This window comes from Hypomesus nipponensis, chromosome 7, assembly GCF_054491055.1.
Source record: "Hypomesus nipponensis isolate SF chromosome 7, ASM5449105v1, whole genome shotgun sequence".
NCBI lineage: Eukaryota > Metazoa > Chordata > Actinopteri > Osmeriformes > Osmeridae > Hypomesus > Hypomesus nipponensis.
The window spans coordinates 10,447,316-10,467,430 of record NC_140367.1 but is presented as its reverse complement, the minus strand read 5'-3'; the positions used below and the strand labels follow the sequence as shown (position 1 = coordinate 10,467,430).

At 43.3% G+C, this 20,115-nt stretch overlaps 3 protein-coding genes across 4 annotated transcripts in view; all 3 read right to left on the bottom strand.

Moving 5' to 3' along the window:
- The window catches only part of lrp6 (low density lipoprotein receptor-related protein 6), a 39,067-nt gene extending 31,093 nt beyond the window's left edge, over window positions 1-7,974 (bottom strand). For both annotated transcript variants that reach the window (XM_084701456.1, XM_084701457.1), the window contains exons 1-2: window positions 7,720-7,974; window positions 4,798-5,197 (exon numbers count right to left, since the gene is read on the bottom strand). In XM_084701456.1, coding sequence (XP_084557582.1) covers window positions 4,798-5,197; window positions 7,720-7,774 — 455 coding nt within the window. In that variant the 5' untranslated portion in view covers window positions 7,775-7,974. The remainder of the gene's footprint in view (window positions 1-4,797; window positions 5,198-7,719) is intronic.
- A 1,294-nt stretch (window positions 7,975-9,268) lies between these two features.
- Window positions 9,269-13,181, bottom strand: mansc1 (MANSC domain containing 1). The gene is made up of 4 exons (XM_084701819.1): window positions 13,069-13,181; window positions 11,757-12,082; window positions 11,399-11,548; window positions 9,269-11,305 (listed from the first exon to the last, which is right to left on the bottom strand). Exons 2-4 carry the CDS (start codon window positions 12,040-12,042, stop codon window positions 10,215-10,217), a joined length of 1,527 nt encoding a protein of 508 aa, XP_084557945.1. The 5' UTR covers window positions 12,043-12,082; window positions 13,069-13,181; the 3' UTR covers window positions 9,269-10,214.
- A 1,845-nt stretch (window positions 13,182-15,026) lies between these two features.
- On the bottom strand, window positions 15,027-16,698 carry c4h11orf98 (chromosome 4 C11orf98 homolog). The gene is made up of 4 exons (XM_084701637.1): window positions 16,551-16,698; window positions 16,072-16,196; window positions 15,609-15,706; window positions 15,027-15,404 (listed from the first exon to the last, which is right to left on the bottom strand). Exons 1-4 carry the CDS (start codon window positions 16,584-16,586, stop codon window positions 15,292-15,294), a joined length of 372 nt encoding a protein of 123 aa, XP_084557763.1. The 5' UTR covers window positions 16,587-16,698; the 3' UTR covers window positions 15,027-15,291.
- Between the last annotated feature and the right edge of the window lie 3,417 nt (window positions 16,699-20,115).

Below are 20,115 nucleotides of genomic sequence, written 5' to 3'. Positions count from 1 at the left end.
ATCTGATTTATAAAACCGTGCGTACGCACACCTGCAAGCAATGTTAAATCACAGATGACCCACAAGTGTGCGTACCTGAATCTGCATTTTACCCCGCCTTGAACACGCCCATTTTTAACCGTAAATTGTCAATGCAAAGTACCTCATGAATGCTAATCCAGTATATTAATGGCCCTGGCATGAGATTTGTTCTCCGTTACGTTACATTCAATCATGGTGTCAGGAGGGAAAAGTACGAAAAGGCACAACTTCTCAGACACTGACATTGAAATACATTAGGCCTATTTGGTAAACACAGAAGCACCAATAAATAGTATTTCCAGTTTTTGACATATTATGATATATGCACAGAATTAAAGAAATATATTTAGTTATAGGCTACATTGTGTTTTGCAGTTATGTAATGGTAGGATATGTGATGTTATCCTGTATTCTGTGCAGTAGGGGCATCTCCCCCTCCTGCACTCGACAATCTGATAGTGAAACAGCGCTGAATGTTGATTTAAAATTTGAGTTGGATTGTACAAGGTGTTAATGGTACAATTATCACTCAGTACAAGCGCAAATAACACTGCTGGATGTAATCTTCATAATAATTATGAAACGGAGAGAAAAAAATGTTTGCGAGGAAAACAAAATATATAAATATAATATATATATAATATAGTTTTTTATAAATCTCAACCTTAGGGTGGGAAGTGGCGTACGCACATTTTTAGCCCCGTTTTGTGCGTACGCAACCTTTATAAATGACAACCCAGCTATTCACTGACACATACTCACAATTTGGATTTTAAAGACAGGTTAACTTCGAAAAGGATCCCATCCCCCACTTCTTTGGAGTTTCCAATGAATATATTGTGATTCTTTTTCAAATGTACACAATTCTTGATTACGGTATCACCCTCAACAAGCAGACACTCTCCACTTTAGTCTCCACAGACTCAAAACCTTACAAAGAACGTGTTTAGCGGGCAGCGACATCTTACAAGTGCTGGGAATGAGAACTAGTTAAACCGTGAGCAGATTCACACAAACAGATACGAATGGGGATGAGTGGGGTGGGGTGAGAGGAGCGGGGGAGGGGGCTGTTAAGGGAGAGAAGGACAGCATCCCTTCAATTTAAATAAAACTAATGAATACATTACGGGGGCTCTTTTATCCCTGTCCTTGTGGATTTACATGCTAATTCATGCCCCTCTTTGGTGCCTGGTCGCCTGTATGGAAAAATTGGGCACATCACTGAAAATGGTGACGGAAGAAAGTGGGAGGAGGTGAACGAGCATGGGTGTGTGTGTGTGCCATGAGCGAGTGAGTGGGTGAATGTGCTTGTGTGAGTGTGGAAAAAGAGAGAGTGAGGCACAGAGCGAAGAAGGAGAATGTGTGGTCACGTGACCACAAACATCAATGCCATGAGCAGTCTTTCTACTCCACTCAGGAGAAGGGGGTGCCACAGCAGGTGGTCATGGGATATAGATACAGGAAACACAGCAGTACTGAACAACGTGACCAGGAAGCAGCTCCCAGGGGCTCCCAAGCAGCTTACCAGCCAACAGTTTTACCGTATAGAGCTCATTATTATTATTCATAGCAGTATTATCGATCCAACTGATGAGCTTTGTGAATCACAGTGGCCGGGATACTCTTTGGTCAAACTGGGCATTAACTAACGCACATGGTTGTATGGATCACCGTCAACTTCACACAGTCCCTCAGATTATCTCTCTCTCCCTGCCCCCCCCCCCCCCCCAGCGATACCATTAGCATTTAGCCCTGATAGCCTGCAGCCATTTGCTTGTGGCTAAATTCCCTGCGATGGGGGAGGGGAGGACTGAGCTGGAGGTGTTACCTGGAGAAAGAGAAGCCTTGGAATAAGCCCTTGCCAGGCGGACTACGCTAGCAACAAGACAGAAGGGGTCGAGGCATTGCTGAAGGACGACTTAAACCCGAAGGGGTTTACCGAGCGCTTTCAGGCAATCGTGGGCGGTGAGGTGCACCGTACAGGCGTCACCATTAACTTATTTAAACTTATGGGTGGAATCTAAAGTTCGCTCTCATTGTGACAGCACGCATACAATGCCTGTGAAGAGGCCACCAGGGAGAGAGAGGTGTGTCACCCTCACTGATAACATGGTGACAAGTCACGAGGAGGGTGTGAGCGCGACAGGATCGAGCAGTTGCTTGATGACTTACTCATGGCTTTTATTGGTGGTCACCTTGCGAGAAGGGCGGGACCTCCACTTACCATAGTAGGGTTTATAAATAGCACAGGAGATTGATGGAGGGAGATAGGCCTTGGCGCCTATGACCTACTGTGCGGGAATTGGTAGAGATGTAGAGATGCGACACATTGGCGGCTCCCTGAAATATGCCAATGATTTAACTGGAAACACCTGTTTGAGATAACAGTCTAATATGGTCAAACCGGGCCGTTTGCCTGAATCTTACTTTTATGTTTTACGATGCCAAAAATACCACATGCCCAAAATGAGGCAAGAAGCAATTAATATATATATATATTTTTTTTTACAACTTCATGTCCACTTCCAGGAAAAGATCAAACAAAATCCCAAGAAAAAGTCAGATTAACTGCTGCTGGTTCTCTCGTCCAAATGACTGACCTTTCAAATACCACTGTGGAAGACAGGTACTGACACTGATAGCTAAAACAGAACGTCCTCTCTGCTTTTCAACCCGGTGACTTCCATATTCCATCTGTACGGGCCGGTGACAACAAAGCGGGAACAGCCATAACTGTCCAAACAGGAACAATGGCTGCCACTGTCTGGCCTGAGGGGCTATCTACCGCCTGGTTTGGCCAGGCAGCCACTGGTCAGGTTATCAAGGGGATAAAGGGGTGGGGGGCTGGGAACAGAGGGGGTATAGAGGGGGGTGGGGGGGGGGACTACAACGACCCACTGTGGCCCCGTATCTGGTTACTGGCCTTAGCCTTTGTCTGAACCTCCACGGTCAGGTTACCCACTTGGTCACCTGGACGGCCTGGTCTCCTCGTCCTCAGTCTGCTGGGTGTAACCAGAGCCCTACCACGCTCCCCATACCTCAAGGCTCCGTGGGGACTCACCAAGCCCTGCTGATCACTGATAACCCTGGGCTATTAAACATGGCTCCACATAGGAATATTTAAGCCTGAATCTGAAACGGCTAAATTATCTTGGGGAGCCAACCGGGAGGGGAGGGGGGGAAGGGGGGGGGGTTATCCAAATAGTTCACATTCATGATAGGTCGCCGCCACATACTAACGTCCAAATATCCGTCTGGAAACATCCAGCGACCCGTCCACGTGTTTCTGAACTCCCGGGCTACGATGACGCCACGTCAACATATTTTGAAAGGCGCAGCTCTAAAACTCAATGATGCAGATCTATTGCCCTCCCCGATATTCAGACATCCCTCGTCCGTCTCGCGGCAGACCCCCACCGAACACGGGCCATGGCGCGCACCCCGTGCTCCGGGAGATCGGGTTTCATGTGGGATAGCTGCGCGGTCAGAGATCGCCCCTCGGCCCTTCGCCTGGCTCACCGAGAGGTTGGACTCCCTGTGACCCAGCACCCAGTGCTGAGCCCCGACATCAAAGGGAGCACATACCAATCCCTTGAATATTGTTTGGACAAAAGGTTGGCAGCCCAGTGCCCTGATATCAAAAGAACCTACATTATGAATATTCTTTTGGAGAATCAAGAAGGCTAAGTGCATTGTAGCACCCCCCCCCCCAAAACAAAGACAAATAATGGCTGTTTGTTTCTCTTCGACAGGGAGGTCATGAGTAGCTTGGTAATGAAAGTATTCCGATTAGGAACGATGCAGCCCAGGACTTGCACACACCCTTTGCTAAACAGACCTCGCGGCCAGATTGTTCCCAAGGTTCGGAGATAGAACCAGGAGGTTTCCTCGACCACGCCACCGGATCAGGAAACACTCCTCTATCACAACTTCACACTCACTGAGGGAGGGGGGGGGGAGGAAACCAAGCCAGTGCATTTGCAGTGAATGGCTTTTGTTGTGCTACAGTGAGTTCCCAGATTTCAATCTACACCAACAAAAGGTTGGAATATTTCTGACTCGAAGAAAGAGGCAAAAGGTCTATTCAATGGGATGTAATCCTTCCTCCTGTTTTCATTCATTTTTTTTTTTTTTTTACTCTACATGTGGGCCATCCTGGTGGCCCGCAGCTTGTAATTCAACCATACCATGTTTAGGGGCCTAGATTGTCTGTCTCTTGTTGGCCTTATATGGGATTTGCGGAGAAAACCTAGATCTATGCAAGCATGACAGGACCCCATATTCCAAAACGGTAACTACTCTTCCAGAAAACGCCAAAAGACAACTCCGAGCTGAACCTGTGAGGTAATTGGTAAGGCATGCTGCTGCTGGGTCCTGAGAGCAGCGCCCATAACCTGGGTTTGTTTACCATTGCTCTCTCCCTCTCCTTCCCCCTCTCCCTGGCTGGGGCAGATGCCCCTCTATCTTGAGCTGATATAAGACATTCCACAGCTGCCGGCACTAAGCACCCTCGCCGCTCCCCTTCCTCAGGAGTGGAGAAAAACAACACTGCCTCTCTTGTTCATTTTGCCGGAGATTCCGGTGGACGCCCGCTTGTTGGAGAAGGCTCTGGGCTTAGGGAACCTTGCAACCCAATCCAGGCCAGTGCCGCAAACAAAGGTGGACCTCACAAAAGCGGTTACTCCCCCCTTCCTCCCTCCACACACACACTCTTTCTGCCTCACAACCCCCCCCCCCCCTCCACCTTTCAGTGACCAAACAAAGCCAGGTGCTTACCCTCTTCCTGGATCCAAGGCGATAGCCCTTGGCTGATCCAGCTCTTGCCAGAACAGAACTTTTCTCAACGATCCATCGAGTTCGGCGACCTCGATCCGATTGGTTTCCGAGTCGGTCCAGTAAAGTTTGCTGCCCAGCCAGTCGCAAGCCAGTCCGTCCGGAGAAGCTAGACCTGACACAACGATGGTTTGGACCCCGCTGGCCCCCAATTGGTTGAAAACGGTGCGCTTGATGGCTTCCTCGCTCACGTCGCTCCAGTAGATGAGCCCGTGAGCGTAAACGTAGTCCACGGCTGCAGCATCCTCCAGCCCTCCAACCACCACTGTGGCATTGGCCTTCCCGTGCGCCGCATCCACCAGCCGCAGGTCCCGCCGGTTTGCATACAGCAGGAGGGGCACTCCTGGTGGATTAAGACAAAAACACATCATGGATTAGGTACTACTGTACAAGCAGGGATGCGAGAGCCCTTCGTAGAACAGGATTGCTATGACCGAAACCAACAAACCCACTTGTCTGACACATGAACTGAAATTGAAATCCGAGGCGTGTTTTCCTTAGTCACATTGGTATTTTTTTTTTTTTTTTTTTTTTACAAAGTGATGGCATTTCGTATCCCTGTAGTCGTGAAACAACCTCTGGGTTCTCAGATGTATTACTAACATGACTCATACTGGCATGTCACAAAAACCCAAAGTTCCCTGTTTTCTTGCATACCTGTTTCTTTAACCCTCGAGTACGTTCAAGGACATGCGTGCAAAAAAAAAAGAAAAATCCCCTTCACATGTTGTTGCAAGTCTATGTGATCTGAAAGCCTGCTGCAGACTTCACCAACTTTATCATGGATTAGGACTTGAAACAACCCTGTGGAACCCATTCCAGAAGCCTTGTGAGAGTTAAAGCAGGCTTTAGTTCTGTGAGCAGTAGGCCTACACACAAACGTTTTAAGACTCTAATTAGATATGATCATCGCTTTCATCCCCATTGCCTTATCGTGCAAAATACTACACTGACTTGGAGCTATACGATATGCTAAATGGTGAAATGCAATAGTAGCGAGGCTACAGGCTGGGCCTCACACCACCTCTCCTGGTTCTTGGCACACTGCCTAACCCCAATTTGACACATCTACCACCGCATGCCAACGGATCACTATCAAGGTCAACCTCAAGCCCCTTGCCTCCTATGGTGTAGCTGTTTTTTTTAACCATGGGGGAATTTCCTTCTCCAAATAAAATTCTCAGAACACCGGGTAGTTCCATCCAAGACTGCTCCACTCTGCCAAAAGTAAATACAAGGGGAAATGCAGTTTGGGACACTTGGGAGACACGTCTCCGTTTTGCACCCTGGGAGCAGTCACTTTTGTTAAGCTGCCTACCTGTACCTTGTTTTTATGACAGCTAAATAAGGAAGGCCTTTAACAGTCAAAAGCGTACGCTATTCAATACATGAGATTGAAAGGCGGCTTCAATAGGACTTTGCAAAGAGGGCTAACTAAAAGCCTTTATTTTCCAAGTCTGTGAGGTGTACCACCTGATTCTTGTTATAAGAATGCATTACATTGCGATAACAGCTACTGGAAATTTTGTAAGGGTTTTGTGTTAACAAATGACACAGGTTCAAGAGTTTTCTTGCTCCTTGAACTCGAGGGTTCTAAGAAAATATTTCTAGATTTTCTTAGATGACTGATCCAAAACACTTTACGTTTTCTAATAAATTAGTGATGCCTTTTGCTCCTCCTTAACCCATCCAAATATGACTACCAGATGAAGATAGCCTAAAATCCTGTTTCCATTCATTAGAATTGACAATGGTCAATCCTACAAAACATTTTTGTAGAAAAGGGGGGTCTAAAACAATATTGTAGCAAACTTGCTTGCAAGACCCAACTGTGCCCCTAACACCAATACAAAAGTCACCTACTTAACATTTTGTCTAAGCACGGGTTTGCCTATCTTTAGTGGAATGATGAGATATTGTCTGAATGGGAACACCATGTGTTATTGCTTTCAAGGCTCTTTGTGGGCCCTCTGTGTCTGACACCAGGGGCTGAGCAAATGTTGATGTTTAGCTTACAGCTTTCTTTATACTTGGCAGTCTACAAGAAAGCTCTTTAGACTAACAGTGAAAATTTGATATTTACCAGTATGATGCTGAAGCATAATGTAGTCATATATTAACATACATTAAATAATTACATTCTGCTTATGTGAAACTAAAAAACACGAAGCCCTACAGTATCCATGAACATGTTCCACTCGGGAAAGGAAAGCATGTTGCCAACGTTTATGTCCTTCATTAGCCTGTTGCATATGCATTGCTTAACTTACGCGATAACACGATGACCAACTAATTAAGCTATGCCAGTGACTGAAAACCAAATAATTGCATTTGACTAACAATAACAAACAAGGATAGACAGGATGTATTACTGTGTTGTACTATGCAGTTAGTGGCACATGAGTACAGCTAAAATGTTAGCTGTGCTGCTAGCTTATCCATGCACCTATCTTAGATAAACATATAGTTAGCCATAACCTGCCAACAAGCTAGCAACATCAAACATCCGAGAATTCCTTGAGGATATGCTGTGGGCGTGATTTACAACACAAACAACGACCCAACATTTATGTGCAAACTATTCATAGGTGATCAACATGGCTAAATGGTAGAATGATTGTTGTATAGTTTGTTAGCTGGCTAGCTAATGTTAGCTGGGAGAAAGCAATCTCTCCTAACTGGAGACACACACACGCATTGCTACAGCAGCTTGCTGGCTACTCATGATGAGCAATCAAACCTTTCTCTGGGCCCCACAAATGTGCACACAATGCCTATAATTGTTGTTTGCATTGAAACAGTCTTATATTTGCGTACAAATCACAACTTTCCAACCAATTATGAACACAAAAGATCACAACTCACCTCGTATTAGCAAACAAAAACTACACAACAACAGACTCCGTAGCACGGCGCCCATCTTTCTCCCTTTTTCTCGCCCCAGTCTCTTCTCGTCAACGCAAGATTCGCATTGCTGTGTTCTATTCCCTGCGCGCAATTCTTGAGATTGTAACAATGTTCGAGTTTGGGCTGGTTACACAGTATCTCAAATTATTCTCAGCTCCATTCTAGCAGGGTACATTGGTTCAGACTCGGAGGTGGCGCTGCGATTCCAAATCTCTCATTCTCCTGCTTGAGCGCTGGTGATGGGCATTCCGAATCATTATCCCAGAGCCGATCTTTGGCTTCAGATCTTTCAGAAGATTCGAATCATTAGCTCACTGAATAATTGTATTCCTTACGATGCCAGTATTACTTGGGGTAAAACGGACCCTTTAATAGCATTCAATTCAACTTCACGGTTTAAATTCATTAATAGAATAATTCATTAATAATGTTCAATTGACTTTGTGTTCATTCTCAAGTTTCAACTCCTAAAAATAAGAGATTACTTTTTTTATCCCTTATCTTAAAATGTCGCTGCCTAAACAGTGTCAAATGTAAACAATTTAATTGAATTAAGTGTAATGTATACATTTTTTTTCCTAATTTATTTTGTGAAATTACGATTTAGAAGTGGAAATACTCATATATTCGGTTCACTAAAATGATCCGAATCTTTCGTGAACAGTTCATTATAAACACTACGTCTCCTTCCGCTGGAAGGAAAAAATGCCAACCCTCCCCCCGTTACCTTATTCCCTTCTTTCTCTGAATACTCGAATGCTGGCTATTGTTATAGTTGATTACATACGTCCTTTCCAGGCGAGAAAAGTGGACTAACGAAAAGCACTTGAGTGGTAATGCATAAAGTTACATATATGGCTAGACACATCTTCGTTTTGCAAGACGAGGAAAATCTAGCGTTGTACAACAATTGTTTCAATGGGAAGATACACATTCCAATGGGACTAGTTTCTCACGGAGGAGCCTACTTGTGCTGCATCGGCTGTGCTGACCCTGCATCAGCTACAGACTGGAAATAGTTGATCAACTGTGCAAGTGGCTGTACGTGGAACATCCTCAAAGTAGACTGAACCGAACTCAGAACCGAGTTTATAACAGTTTCCCAGTTAAGCTTTTGAAAGAACTCTTATAAATGATAAACAGCCCCCCCCCCCCCCCACACACACACACCTAAAACCCATATTTAAAATATGAATATAAAAGTATTGCCTAGCATCTTATTTAATGAGAAAACACAAATCGAATACATTACAAAAAAAATCTTAAGAATGAGAGAAAACGAATAGTTTTGAAAAAAAAATGACGACAACCTTATATAACAAAATATAATTTGTTTAGATAGTGAAAAATAGAAGAAATGCATAATTTGACAGTCTAGATCCTCTACAGTTCCAAGTAAAAGTAAAAATAAAAACCACACAATTCTTATTCAAAAAACACATTTTATTTCTTACTAACTAATATTTCAAACACCTAATCAAAATGTTATTTGAAAGCAAGACTTCACAAAACAAGACCAAACTTTTACCATCCATTATTTTCACATTTTACAAATTAAAGCAATACTAATCATAAACAACTTGATATTTGTGCAACTGTATCATAATTTGGCGTGGTGAGACTTTTAAAGTGGCTGCGCAGCATGCCAATACAAAATCAGTAGTGATTTCAAAGGTAGCTTCTGCCATCTTGTGGTACATAAGGATATCTAACCTACCAGTAGGCATGTTTCTCACACGTATTGATTAGTGCATTCAATCTGCACACTCACTCGCATACTGATTTAGTACAAAGTTACTTATGAAAATAGTGTGCGGCCAGTGTAATCTACCTATGAAAAGAATCTTACTATTTAAAAAGAAGTGTATTATATCAAAAACGTAGGATACAACTTTGCATCAATTTTCAAAGAATTGCATCCATCACTGCATTTCCAAAACCAGGAGAATTTGTATGTAACAATAAAACTACACAGTGAAAAAGTGAATTACGTCAGACATTACAATTGAGTTGGTAAAGAAAGAGTCCACAATCTCATTTGGCTATGGTACCAAACATGTGGAACTAAACAAAAGACATGCAGAGGTTTACCTCTTACATCCACAAGGCCTTTTTCCTCTTACATTTTCTTGCTAAGGGTTTTCCATGACATGCAGTGGGCACATTGTCACTCTATGCCCCTGGGCCCTTAAATCAGAGGCTTCCTGAGTTTATGGAATGGACGTATTGCTGTTTTTATCGTTATTCCGTATCTATCTCAAATCTTGCCGTTTAACTTTAAAAGAGGGGCCATTTCAATCTAGGTTGTGTGATGTTGTACTAGTAAATACTAGTAAACTGATATAGTGACTTCTTGAAAAAGTATGTTTTTTTTTTTGCATGAGCTGTGTCTTTTCAGGGCAGGACATTGTGAAGCAAGACAAAAGCTGGTGTGTCCACGTGCGCAGGTGTGTTCACACCTCATAGTGCAGGTCGTTAAGTTCCAATCTGGTGTAGTGGCGCCTGTCAAAGGACTCCATGGCTTTGCGGCCCATCACCGCTAAGGCCAGGGTGAGGATAGCAAGCCCCACCACCACAACAGCTACCAGGCTGGTCTTCAGAGACCCTTGTGAGGCCACACCCTTCCCCTGGACAACACTCCCACCCTCAGGAGGGATGGGGTTTTGGAGGCCAAGGCCGGACTCCATAGCCCCTTTGGGTACAAAGGCCAGGCCTGGAGCTGTGGTTGTCCTTGTGGTCAGTGGCTCAGTGGGTGCCATAGTTGGAGTGGAGGTGGTAGTAGTGAAAGTGGTAGTAGTGAAGGTGGTAGTTGTGGTGCTGACAGTTGTGGTGGTAGCTGTGGTGGTGGAAATAGTAGTGGTCGACATTGTAGTAGAGGTTGTTGGCTCCATTGGTGGTTCTGGTTTTGGGGTAGTTTGCTGGTCCGTGGTTGTTTTGGCAGGGGTGGGAGCTGTGGTGGTTAGGATAGGTGGAGAAGTTGTGGCAACCACAGGATGGGGTTTGGGTTTTTTAGGTGTTTTATTTTGTTTTTTTGTGGGTTTATTAGGCTTTTTGGTTATTGGAGGACTTGTAGTTGTGGTAGTGGTTGTTGTTGTCGTGGTACTAGCAATAGTTGTATCCTCAATTATAGTAGTAGTTGGTTCTATTGTAACAGGTATCTGTATTATAATGATAGTCGGTGCAGTGGTAGTGGTCGTGATCGGTTGCTGAGTGGTTGTCGGTTGCATTGTGGTGGTTGTTGGTTGTGTGGTAGTTGTGGCTTGGGTTGTGGTTGTAGTGGTTGGTGGTGGGGTTGTTGTTGGTGCGATTGTTGGTGTGGTTGTTGTGGTTGTAGTGGTTTTTAGGGTAGTAGTTGTAGATGTTGGCTGTGTTGTAACCAGTGAGTGTGTTGCTGCTGTTGTTGTTGTGGTTGGCTGTGTTGTCGTAGTACCTTGTGTGGTAGTTGTAGTAAAGGTGGGTTGGGGGGTAGTTGGGGCTGGCTCTGTGGTTGTTGTAGTTGTTTGAGCTGTGGTAATGGGTCTCACTGTGGTGGCACGAATCAGACCTATGTAACATGGCAAAGATCATTAGGTTAATGTGCACTGAATATCAAAACACTGACACTCAATCATAAGTCTAACAATATTGAACTTTTTACCTTTTGAAATGTCAAACGTATTGATGCCAGCCTGTGCGGACATAAGAGGGCAATCTTGCGGTGTTTCACAGTGGAAAAGATAACAATTCTGGTTGTTGGGTGGCTCTTTTGGCTTATTAGGATTGTACACTGCCATAGTGCAGCTGATACCTTGAAGGGTTAAAAAAAATTGCACAAATTCACGTTAATTTATCGATTTGAATGTGCCAATGAAACAAAAACTCCTACAAATCCTCAAAGGGTATGTTTTGCAAATTAGGCTAGGATAGAAAAAGAACATGATGATGTGTGTGTGTTCACACTGACAGTCCTTAATGTGTTCTATAAATAACAAGCCTTGTTGTTGGGTTTCATCTACCTGGCTTTACTTCTTGTGAACAGCAGGAAAGGACACAGTCACGCTCAGACAAAACGTATCTGGAGTCCATGGCGGTGCCAGGTTTGGTTAACGCCACCCGCACGTTGACGATGGTGTTCTGGTGTTGCCTGGAGAAACACATCTCCTGGTTCACACCCTGGACAGGGACTGTGACCATCAGTACCGCCATGGCGAGGAGGAAGACCACTTTCGTCCCCATGGACATAGGACGAGTCGGTGAGAGGATCATGGCTTCACAGATCCACAGGGCTCTGGTTGTACACATACTCCTCCAGGCCCCAGAAGGTGAGGGCAAATATAGAGTGCTGTGGGGACACAGAGCAGAGGGCATGGAGGAGTCAGACACGCTACAACCATTAACTCAGTATACTGGAAATTGTTATTTAAACCTTGTTCTTCACCAAAACTAAATTAAGAAAACTAGGTTAAGAAGCTGTGAATCAAACAATACAAGTACAAGATCAATCAAAATGAAAGATTCCACAACCCAATCACAGGAGCACACAGTTTCCCACATGGAAACCAGAGAAATAGGAAATCCATGTCAAAGTCCTAATTCAACCAACATGCAAGAAACACATTTTGAGAGAGAAATCCCAAAAAGCCTCCTTGAATAAGGACAATTACTTGTAGTGTAACTGCTACTGTTTTCTCAAGCCTCAAACAAGATTTTTTTCCTCCACAGGAAATTAAGCATTTGATAGACTTCCAACCACAAAACATCAAAGCTATCTCTGCTTACACTCTCTCCATTTGATTTCACAGGTTGAGCTAACTCTTATCAGCATGAGTCAGTGACGTCTGTCCCTGTGTTATACCATACATCTAAAACAATACTTCTGTGTCCTAAAACGATATTTATCCACTGGATATGTCAAGAACAACCAAACCCATTTCCATGTATCTCCTCACACACCACTGAGATGAACTAAGACATAATGAAGGCAACCAACATGAAAGGTTTTGCCAACGTTTCCCCTTTAACGCCTTAGAGACCTGAGAAAAAGTAGCAACGCCTTCACTGACTGACAAAGTGTGAAAACACTATGATGAGGATACATACCCTCAATTATCACACGTACAACTCACATCTGTGACTTGCAACAATATCATGGTTTTATATGTGTCCTTGTTTCTCAACCATATTTACCTTGTACGTTGTTTACTTCAGTAATTAGTACTAGTTTCCACTGAAGCCACCAAATTAAATCTAGATAAAAAGGTTCACCTTTAAATGTCGACAATCCCAGGCATGTTCAAGGCTTGTTTTTTTGGACTGAAGCCTACTCACCAATAGCTTTTGAATGTCAGTAGCAGTCCTCCATTAGAAATTCAGGAGCCCTTTGGGTTCACAGTGCGACACACACTCCACCTCTATCTCCTTGAAGCAGAACTTTGCTCCTGTCTCCTATGTGGGACATGGCAATATTCATGTTATCTCTTTAAGTGCTGTGGCTATCTGATCCAAGTAAAAGCGCTATCAACATCATTACGAAAGATTTCAAAACTAATCTGCCTTAAGCGAGTTCCAGCCTATAAAAGTATGGTGCTGGGTCATGTCTGGTGCCTAGAGATTTGTCATGTGGGACATGGCACTGAGGGAGTCCGCCAGGACGGGGATGGGATGAGGGATGGGCTTAATGTGTAGACCGACACAAAGATAAAAACTGTTTTGGCATGCTACAAGCCTCACCTGTTAGGCTACAAGACAGGTGGAATATAGTTCGGAACATAACTTGGAAAGGCATATTGTAACTTCAACGTTGACTTCAAATGCTAGGGCCGACATGTTAACCAAGCTTTAATGAGATTTGGATGTGAACCCTCATGATTTAGGCATCAGTACAGGATGCGTCGATACTCTACGTGTGCATTAACTGTCTCCGGAGAATGGTCATAATCGTGATGCAATCTTTGTGAAATACGTAGCACTAATTTAAATAAAGCGATATTTCATCTAATTGCAACCATGTCCCAGAAGATGAATTTAGTGCCAATATACAAACCTTATGACCCATGCTCCGTTATTAATTCATCACAAAATCAGGCCCATATGTTGAAACAAAACAGCGATAGTGGTAAAGGACTTACATCTACAAAACAGATAGACCTTTGTGGCCTAGGATAGGCTACCCCTCGCATTTTAGTAAGCCATTCTTTACAATAACGTACGTGTGCCTTATGTTCGAGCACCCCCGCGGCGCTGCCAACGTCCTCGTCTGCACAGGTCGTTGGTTCCCAGGACAACTTAAAGCAGTATCCGAGACAAGATTGCCAATAACATTGGAGAAATTTGCGGTATAGGCTACATATTAACCATTCGAAGATTTAAAAGACATGTTGACGATTTCCAAGACGTTTGAATGTTTATCCAGACAGCATCTAACCCACAATCGATGTATCTCCGTCTCTTTAAATCTGCGTCGTAAGACTTTTAGCCATAAAGGATTAAAGAGTAATGTAGCCTATCCTATAGACGATGCGGAGAATCGGGCGTACTAAATGCATTTATCTGACCTACAGATACCACTGTAGCTGGTACGTAATCTGTACAGCGAGGGATCTTCGTTTCTCTCGAGTCTGACCCATTTTAGTCTTTGTCCTCGGCGCTTCTAGCAAGGGGGAGGGATGCTGGTGCGTTTCTCTCTGCCCTCCCGTCTAACATAATGTTCCATCCTCAATCGTCACAATTAAATAAATAAAACATCATTAGCCTACGTCCAGAAGAGCATTCACTTGATTGAGCTAATAGAATATGAGCTAAATCAATCAACCAATAAAAAAGGACATTACCTATATCTAGTAACTCATAATAAACTGATTTATACTAAATTATGTGAACATTAAACTTGACGTTCAAGCATTCATGGTTCACTTCATTATCTTCTGAATCATTTAGGAGGCATTTACACCCATACAAGGAATTATGGCACTCCGATATTATGATCAAGCTAGTTCAAGGAACATTGTGTTCTCAACAGATGAGCTAAATGGATTGCCCCAACATTAGGAAGTCGCCACTGCTCACAATTCACACAAAAACACACCATGAAATCAGTTTTGGTGTGCCATCTGTTCTCACTTGTACAAAACTACACCCACTTTACAGTGACGATGCACTGCTGGAATATGCCTCCTGTTCATAACTTCTCTATTCCCAAATTAATGTTTGTGAATTCAAACAAAGGCTATCTAAAATATTAACTTGTATTGATACAGTTTTGTAGCAATATTAAGAACGCCAATTCCTTGATATTCTATTAGCATTTTATTACAAATATTAACAGTTTTGACATGCACTTAACTTACTGTAGCATCAAAAGCACAGGAACATGATAAGACCTCCTGACAGAAATGCCAAAAGTTAACTGCTCCCCCTCCGACCATTTGCTCAAACTAGATTATTCACAATTCAACATTCATCACATCTTCTTTCAGAGAAAATAGTGTCCATTGACTTAAAATCCATGCTATTGGGCCAGGAATCTAAAGAGTAGATTGTGTGATCCTTCAGTCATTCTGTTGCTGCCATTTCAACATCCTTTACTGTGGCCGTGGGCGTGGCAGGCACTGGAGTAAGTGTCTGTTTCTTGGCTGCTGCAGGCTTTCTCTTTGGAGCCACTTCCACTGTGGAGGGAAAAGGGGAGAGGACAGCAAACAACCAAGTATCAGAGGCTTGCTACTGTCTCCAAATACAGATCAAGCGTACTGGTGCGCTTAAGATGTGTCGCCGCATTTGCTGACAGTGTGAGGACATGTAAGCTAGGGTGTGGAGCTGTTGGGGATGAGATGTTTGCGGGCTGAAACAGATGTGCCACGATAAACGCTCACCATCCATGACAGTCTTCTCCTGCGCCATGTGTTGTAGTTGTTTGAGAAGCTTGCGTTTCTTTTTCCCAGACAAGGTGATGTTTGCTCTTGGGCTTGAACTGAGAAAATGTGCACAATTTATGAATAAATGAGCAAGCACATTTCTTGCTCTGTCTACCAGATTTTACACTCAATGGTGTTACATTTCCATTAAATAGGGCAGGTGGAGTCCAACATAAGATTACATTGGCAACGAGGACAAATTAGCCACGGAGAGTTAACTACTATCAATGTTAATGGCTTGCTGCAGTTCAACACTGTCACTTGTGAGCTGGTTTCTGGTCAGCCCTCTCTACAAGCCAACGTTGTAGGGGGTCCCGTTCACATATGGGTGAAAATCTCTGGCCTGACATCAGGGCTACCTTCCACCCAGCAACAAGGTTAGGAATCCAAACAAATAAACAACTAAAACAATAATACGTACATTCTTTTCTTCAGGTGGTGGATAGTGGTGAGGCCTTTATCCACCACTGCTCCCACTACCACGTGCCTCTTCCTCTTCTCCCTGGTCAGAGCTCTTCGCCTCTTGAACAGCTTCCTGCCCAACTCCTTAGCAAATCATTTAGCAAAAAGCACATTATTATCAATAATAATAATAATAATAATAATAACACGTGCACTAACATATTCACATGTAAACAATCAATATCATGACATCAGGTTTCAAGCAAGTCGTTCGATCACATTTGCTAAATAACAATACAAGACGATTAAATGGGGATGAGTAGTGTACAGTCTGTAGCTAGAGCTGAACTGAAGGCCACGTGAAAAACTCAGTAGTTCGAGGCGTCATTTTGCCCACGATGTAAACTCATCCAGTCTCTAGGCTGAGAAACAAATGGGTATATACACTGCATTGAAGATACTTTCTTTATAATATGTTAAAGATACGCCGTTACTTACAGTTTTCGGTCGGTTTATCTTTCCTCCGTGACCCATGCTTCTTGTTTAGAACATGTGAGTTGGGATAGTTCCGGACTGGATCCTCATTGGCTGGTGGGGCCACATGGCCATTGTGGAGGTTACGTTTTCTTATGACGACTTATTTTGTTGGCTATTTTCTATTTTGTTTTTGAAATCAACTGTTTACTTTACTTTACTTATTTCCTAACATAAACGATTACGGCCACTCTTGCGCTTTCTTATTACGGATCGAATTCTACTAGATTGTCATTCCAGATCAATGCCGTGTAATTTGCCTCCCTCTTGTGGCTCACCAGTACGGACGCATGAACCAAACATTTCCTGAATCATTTGTGCTAAAAAGAGATTTTATGCCAAAAACCGACTAGCGTCCTCGGGAAACCGTTTTCATATTGATCAGCAGTCATGCAAACACACACTTTATGTTTTACTTTTAAAGGTAGCCTGTTTGCCTTTATTTCACAACACTGGCGCTTCTCACTGCAACTTGCACCCTAGATTTAGTGAGAAATTTGGCCTATTTGTTTGGAATAATGAATAGTTTTGGACTATTTCTGTGCAATGATCATACAGCAGTAGGTTGTCTCCTCAAGTGGTAGTTATTTGACTTGCATCAATTTGCAAATGTTTACAGAACAGCCAGTTCCGACCAAGTAATTTGATTGGACATTCCGATGCCTGCGGCCTCGTAGAATACCTACGACCTAATAACAACCAGTGTTGACATTTATATTGACAAAATCGTGTGAAATTGCTTAATCACGAACATTGTCTCCATGGGCGACAAGATGGTGAGTGCTCACCAGGGAAAACTTACCAGATACAGCAAATTAATGCCGGGATCCATTAGGCCCACTTCCATTGCAATATTTTCTTTACGATTGGTCCATCACAAATACATTCTGTCTCCTGCTTGTGTCGAGTGGACCTTAAAACGATCACTTAATTGGCCATGCTGAAGTACTGTCAGATAACATGTTTTGGTTGCTGTTGTATTTCCCAGGTTCTCAGACTGATCCCAAATAGTGTGGCAGTGGAACCTCACAAGGACACTCCCTCAAGGTGGCACAAACTAATAAAGCATGTTTGCACAGTAAGTTAGAAACTATTATGTTTTGTCAGGTACTAAGGTGGAGAAACAAGTCGCAGTCACATTTTGTCATCACGCACATGGTAAGGGTATGAAACGTCTTGGGAGAATTTAGGTGATTTTCAGTCAGATAAATCATCAAAAGGTTGGCAAGCCAAATTATCATTCTTTGGTATAGACCTTTTTCAACGTGTTTGAAAATCACAGTCTCCTTCTCTTTGTTTGAAAAGATTTGAAGCTGGGCTGAAATAATCAAGTCGAAGTTTTTGAGCCCTCTTTTTTCCTGCCTCTGTCTATTTAAGCCTGTTCATGTTTATTTAAATTCAAGGTTTTTTCAGCCCAATCCATGGAACCTTGTTGAAAACCAATCTACTCACACCACCTCATTTTTGTCAGGGCTGCTACATTTCCCACCGCCTGCCACTTCGCCCAGTCACAGACTCCGAGGGTGTTTTAGAGATCAGGCAGCTGAGGGAGGCAGGTATAGGACAAGCGAAGCTACGTCTGCCTTGGCAGGATATCCTTTGAACCAATAATCCAGGGATAATTTTCGTGGGCTGGGAGCGGCCCGCCTGATCTAAATTGTGCAGATGTTTCCCACGCTTGCGGCCTTATTGATTTCCCTGTCAGAGGAGGCTAATTGTCCGGCCTGCCCTCGGACAGTTTCACTTATCCCGCGTTCCCAAGCCTATGGAGGGGATTTTGAGGACTTTTTGACTCATGCTTCTATATCGTCCTGGAGGAAAACCACCCGCAGGAATGCCAACTCTTCTATTGATGAGATTAAATCCTGTCCTGGTCTGGCTGGACATCTGGCCGTCAAGCCACTGAATGCAGGAGAAACCACTCAGTTTAGCACTCGCTGCCCACATTCTCATCTGAATCATAGACCACAGGAATAAAGATTTGCGTATAACAATCATAGGACCTGACATGGTAATTGGCTCATTTTTTCCCCTCCCAGTTGGATGTCAGTTGGATGCGTACAGGCCTATGAATAAAAACACAGAATCAGCTGACACATCCATAAAAAGGGACTAAACAAAACAATCATGTTCATGGATTGTTTTTTGTAGGTTCCTGAAACACATCGTAAATCCATCTGAACAACGTCTCCTAATTTACTGATGATACTATTGTCCCTAAGCTCTAGACATTTACATTTCTTCCTAATTATTTCTCCTTGATGGTTTTCCCAAGGAGTAGGTCCGAGTCCTGTTGAATCACAGCCAATTTTGAAATAGGATCAAACTACCCTGAGAGGCCTCTGTAAGTTCAGCTTCTTTCCCATCAAAATAGTTTATTTGTGTGAAGTTGCTTTAAAGAAAACGTCTGTGCTGACAGACCAGCTCCTTTTTCTCACTCGCTGGACGACTTCACAATGAGTTGTCTCTCAAGGTCAGTGTTTTAGACGAATGTTAAACCCATTTCTCCAAGGTAAACATACCATACTGGATACTCAAATATTGCAAAAGATTCACAGCAAAATTACCCAGACACTTTGCAGTGAGGCCGTTACTTCTCTATTTCCGTCACTCTGGGAGTCTTCTCTTGTCACCGTTGGCCCGGCCTTGTTTGTAGAGGTTACATAGACTTATGATGCCACTGAGCAAGTCAGGACATTGAGGTTATGGATATTTATACCCGTTTTATTTTAGTTGGTTGAATGTTTTAACTCTGAGAGCTGTCTTGGAGTCGTCATCCTGTCGGTGTTTGAATCATAACATCAACACTGCTCCCGTTCTCCTGTGAGTTGTCTTTCAGCTCTTCAACTGTCCGCCAAACCAAACTTGTCATGTTGCAAAACCCAGCGCTGTGAATTATTTTAATGGTTCCTGTAGGTGCCAAGTTCTTCACGCTACATTCTTGTGCTTGGAACCGTTGATCAATTGTAATTGAATATTGGGTTAAATTTATGATGAGGAGTGGCAATTTGTTGACACATTTGCTCTATTGAGTGGAAAGCTGTAAAGCACTTCCCTGTCTCTGAAGTGAGAGCAGTATAGCTGGTCTACTGGCTTTGGTTTAGCAGTTTGATACAAAAAAAATAAGGCCCCATATTGGAGAGGTGGGCGAGTCCATTTCAGTATTAGCCACTCTGAAATGGATGTGTAGATCTTTCAATCCATGCCTTAAAAAATGTGTATGTCAACTGAATGAATAATCTAACTCGTGCAGCCAGTGGTAGTGTCTGCTTAAATTCTGGGTATGATCTTAGTCAGCTTCCATATGAGAGGCCATTTACTTAGGCTAGCCATGAAAGACATCCGGGAAACCATAGTGATTTGTGAGTGGGTTCTGCTTCCTGTATGAGGTGACTCATGCACATGAACAAAACAGAAGAATAAGATGGCATCCCTTTGAGACCAGCGGGAACCATCAATCATGGCATTATTAGTGATGCGGTACCACCTATTTCCCCCATAATCCTCTGTTAAAGTGTTCACTATGTTG

Excerpts from the sequence above, each read along its gene's own strand:
- mansc1 (XM_084701819.1), bottom strand. The coding sequence starts at position 12,042 with ATGTGTACAACCAGAGCCCTGTGGATCTGTGAAGCCATGATCCTCTCA. Across the intron at positions 11,549-11,756 it reads TTCACAAGAAGTAAAGCCAG|GTATCAGCTGCACTATGGCA; the intron begins GTAGATGAAACC and ends TAACCCTTCAAG. Across the intron at positions 11,306-11,398 it reads TACGTTTGACATTTCAAAAG|GTCTGATTCGTGCCACCACA; the intron begins GTAAAAAGTTCA and ends CATGTTACATAG.
- c4h11orf98 (XM_084701637.1), bottom strand. The coding sequence starts at position 16,586 with ATGGGTCACGGAGGAAAGATAAACCGACCGAAAACT. Across the intron at positions 15,707-16,071 it reads CACCACCTGAAGAAAAGAAT|TTCAAGCCCAAGAGCAAACA; the intron begins GTACGTATTATT and ends ACATTTTCTCAG. Across the intron at positions 15,405-15,608 it reads GGAGAAGACTGTCATGGATG|TGGAAGTGGCTCCAAAGAGA; the intron begins GTGAGCGTTTAT and ends TTCCCTCCACAG.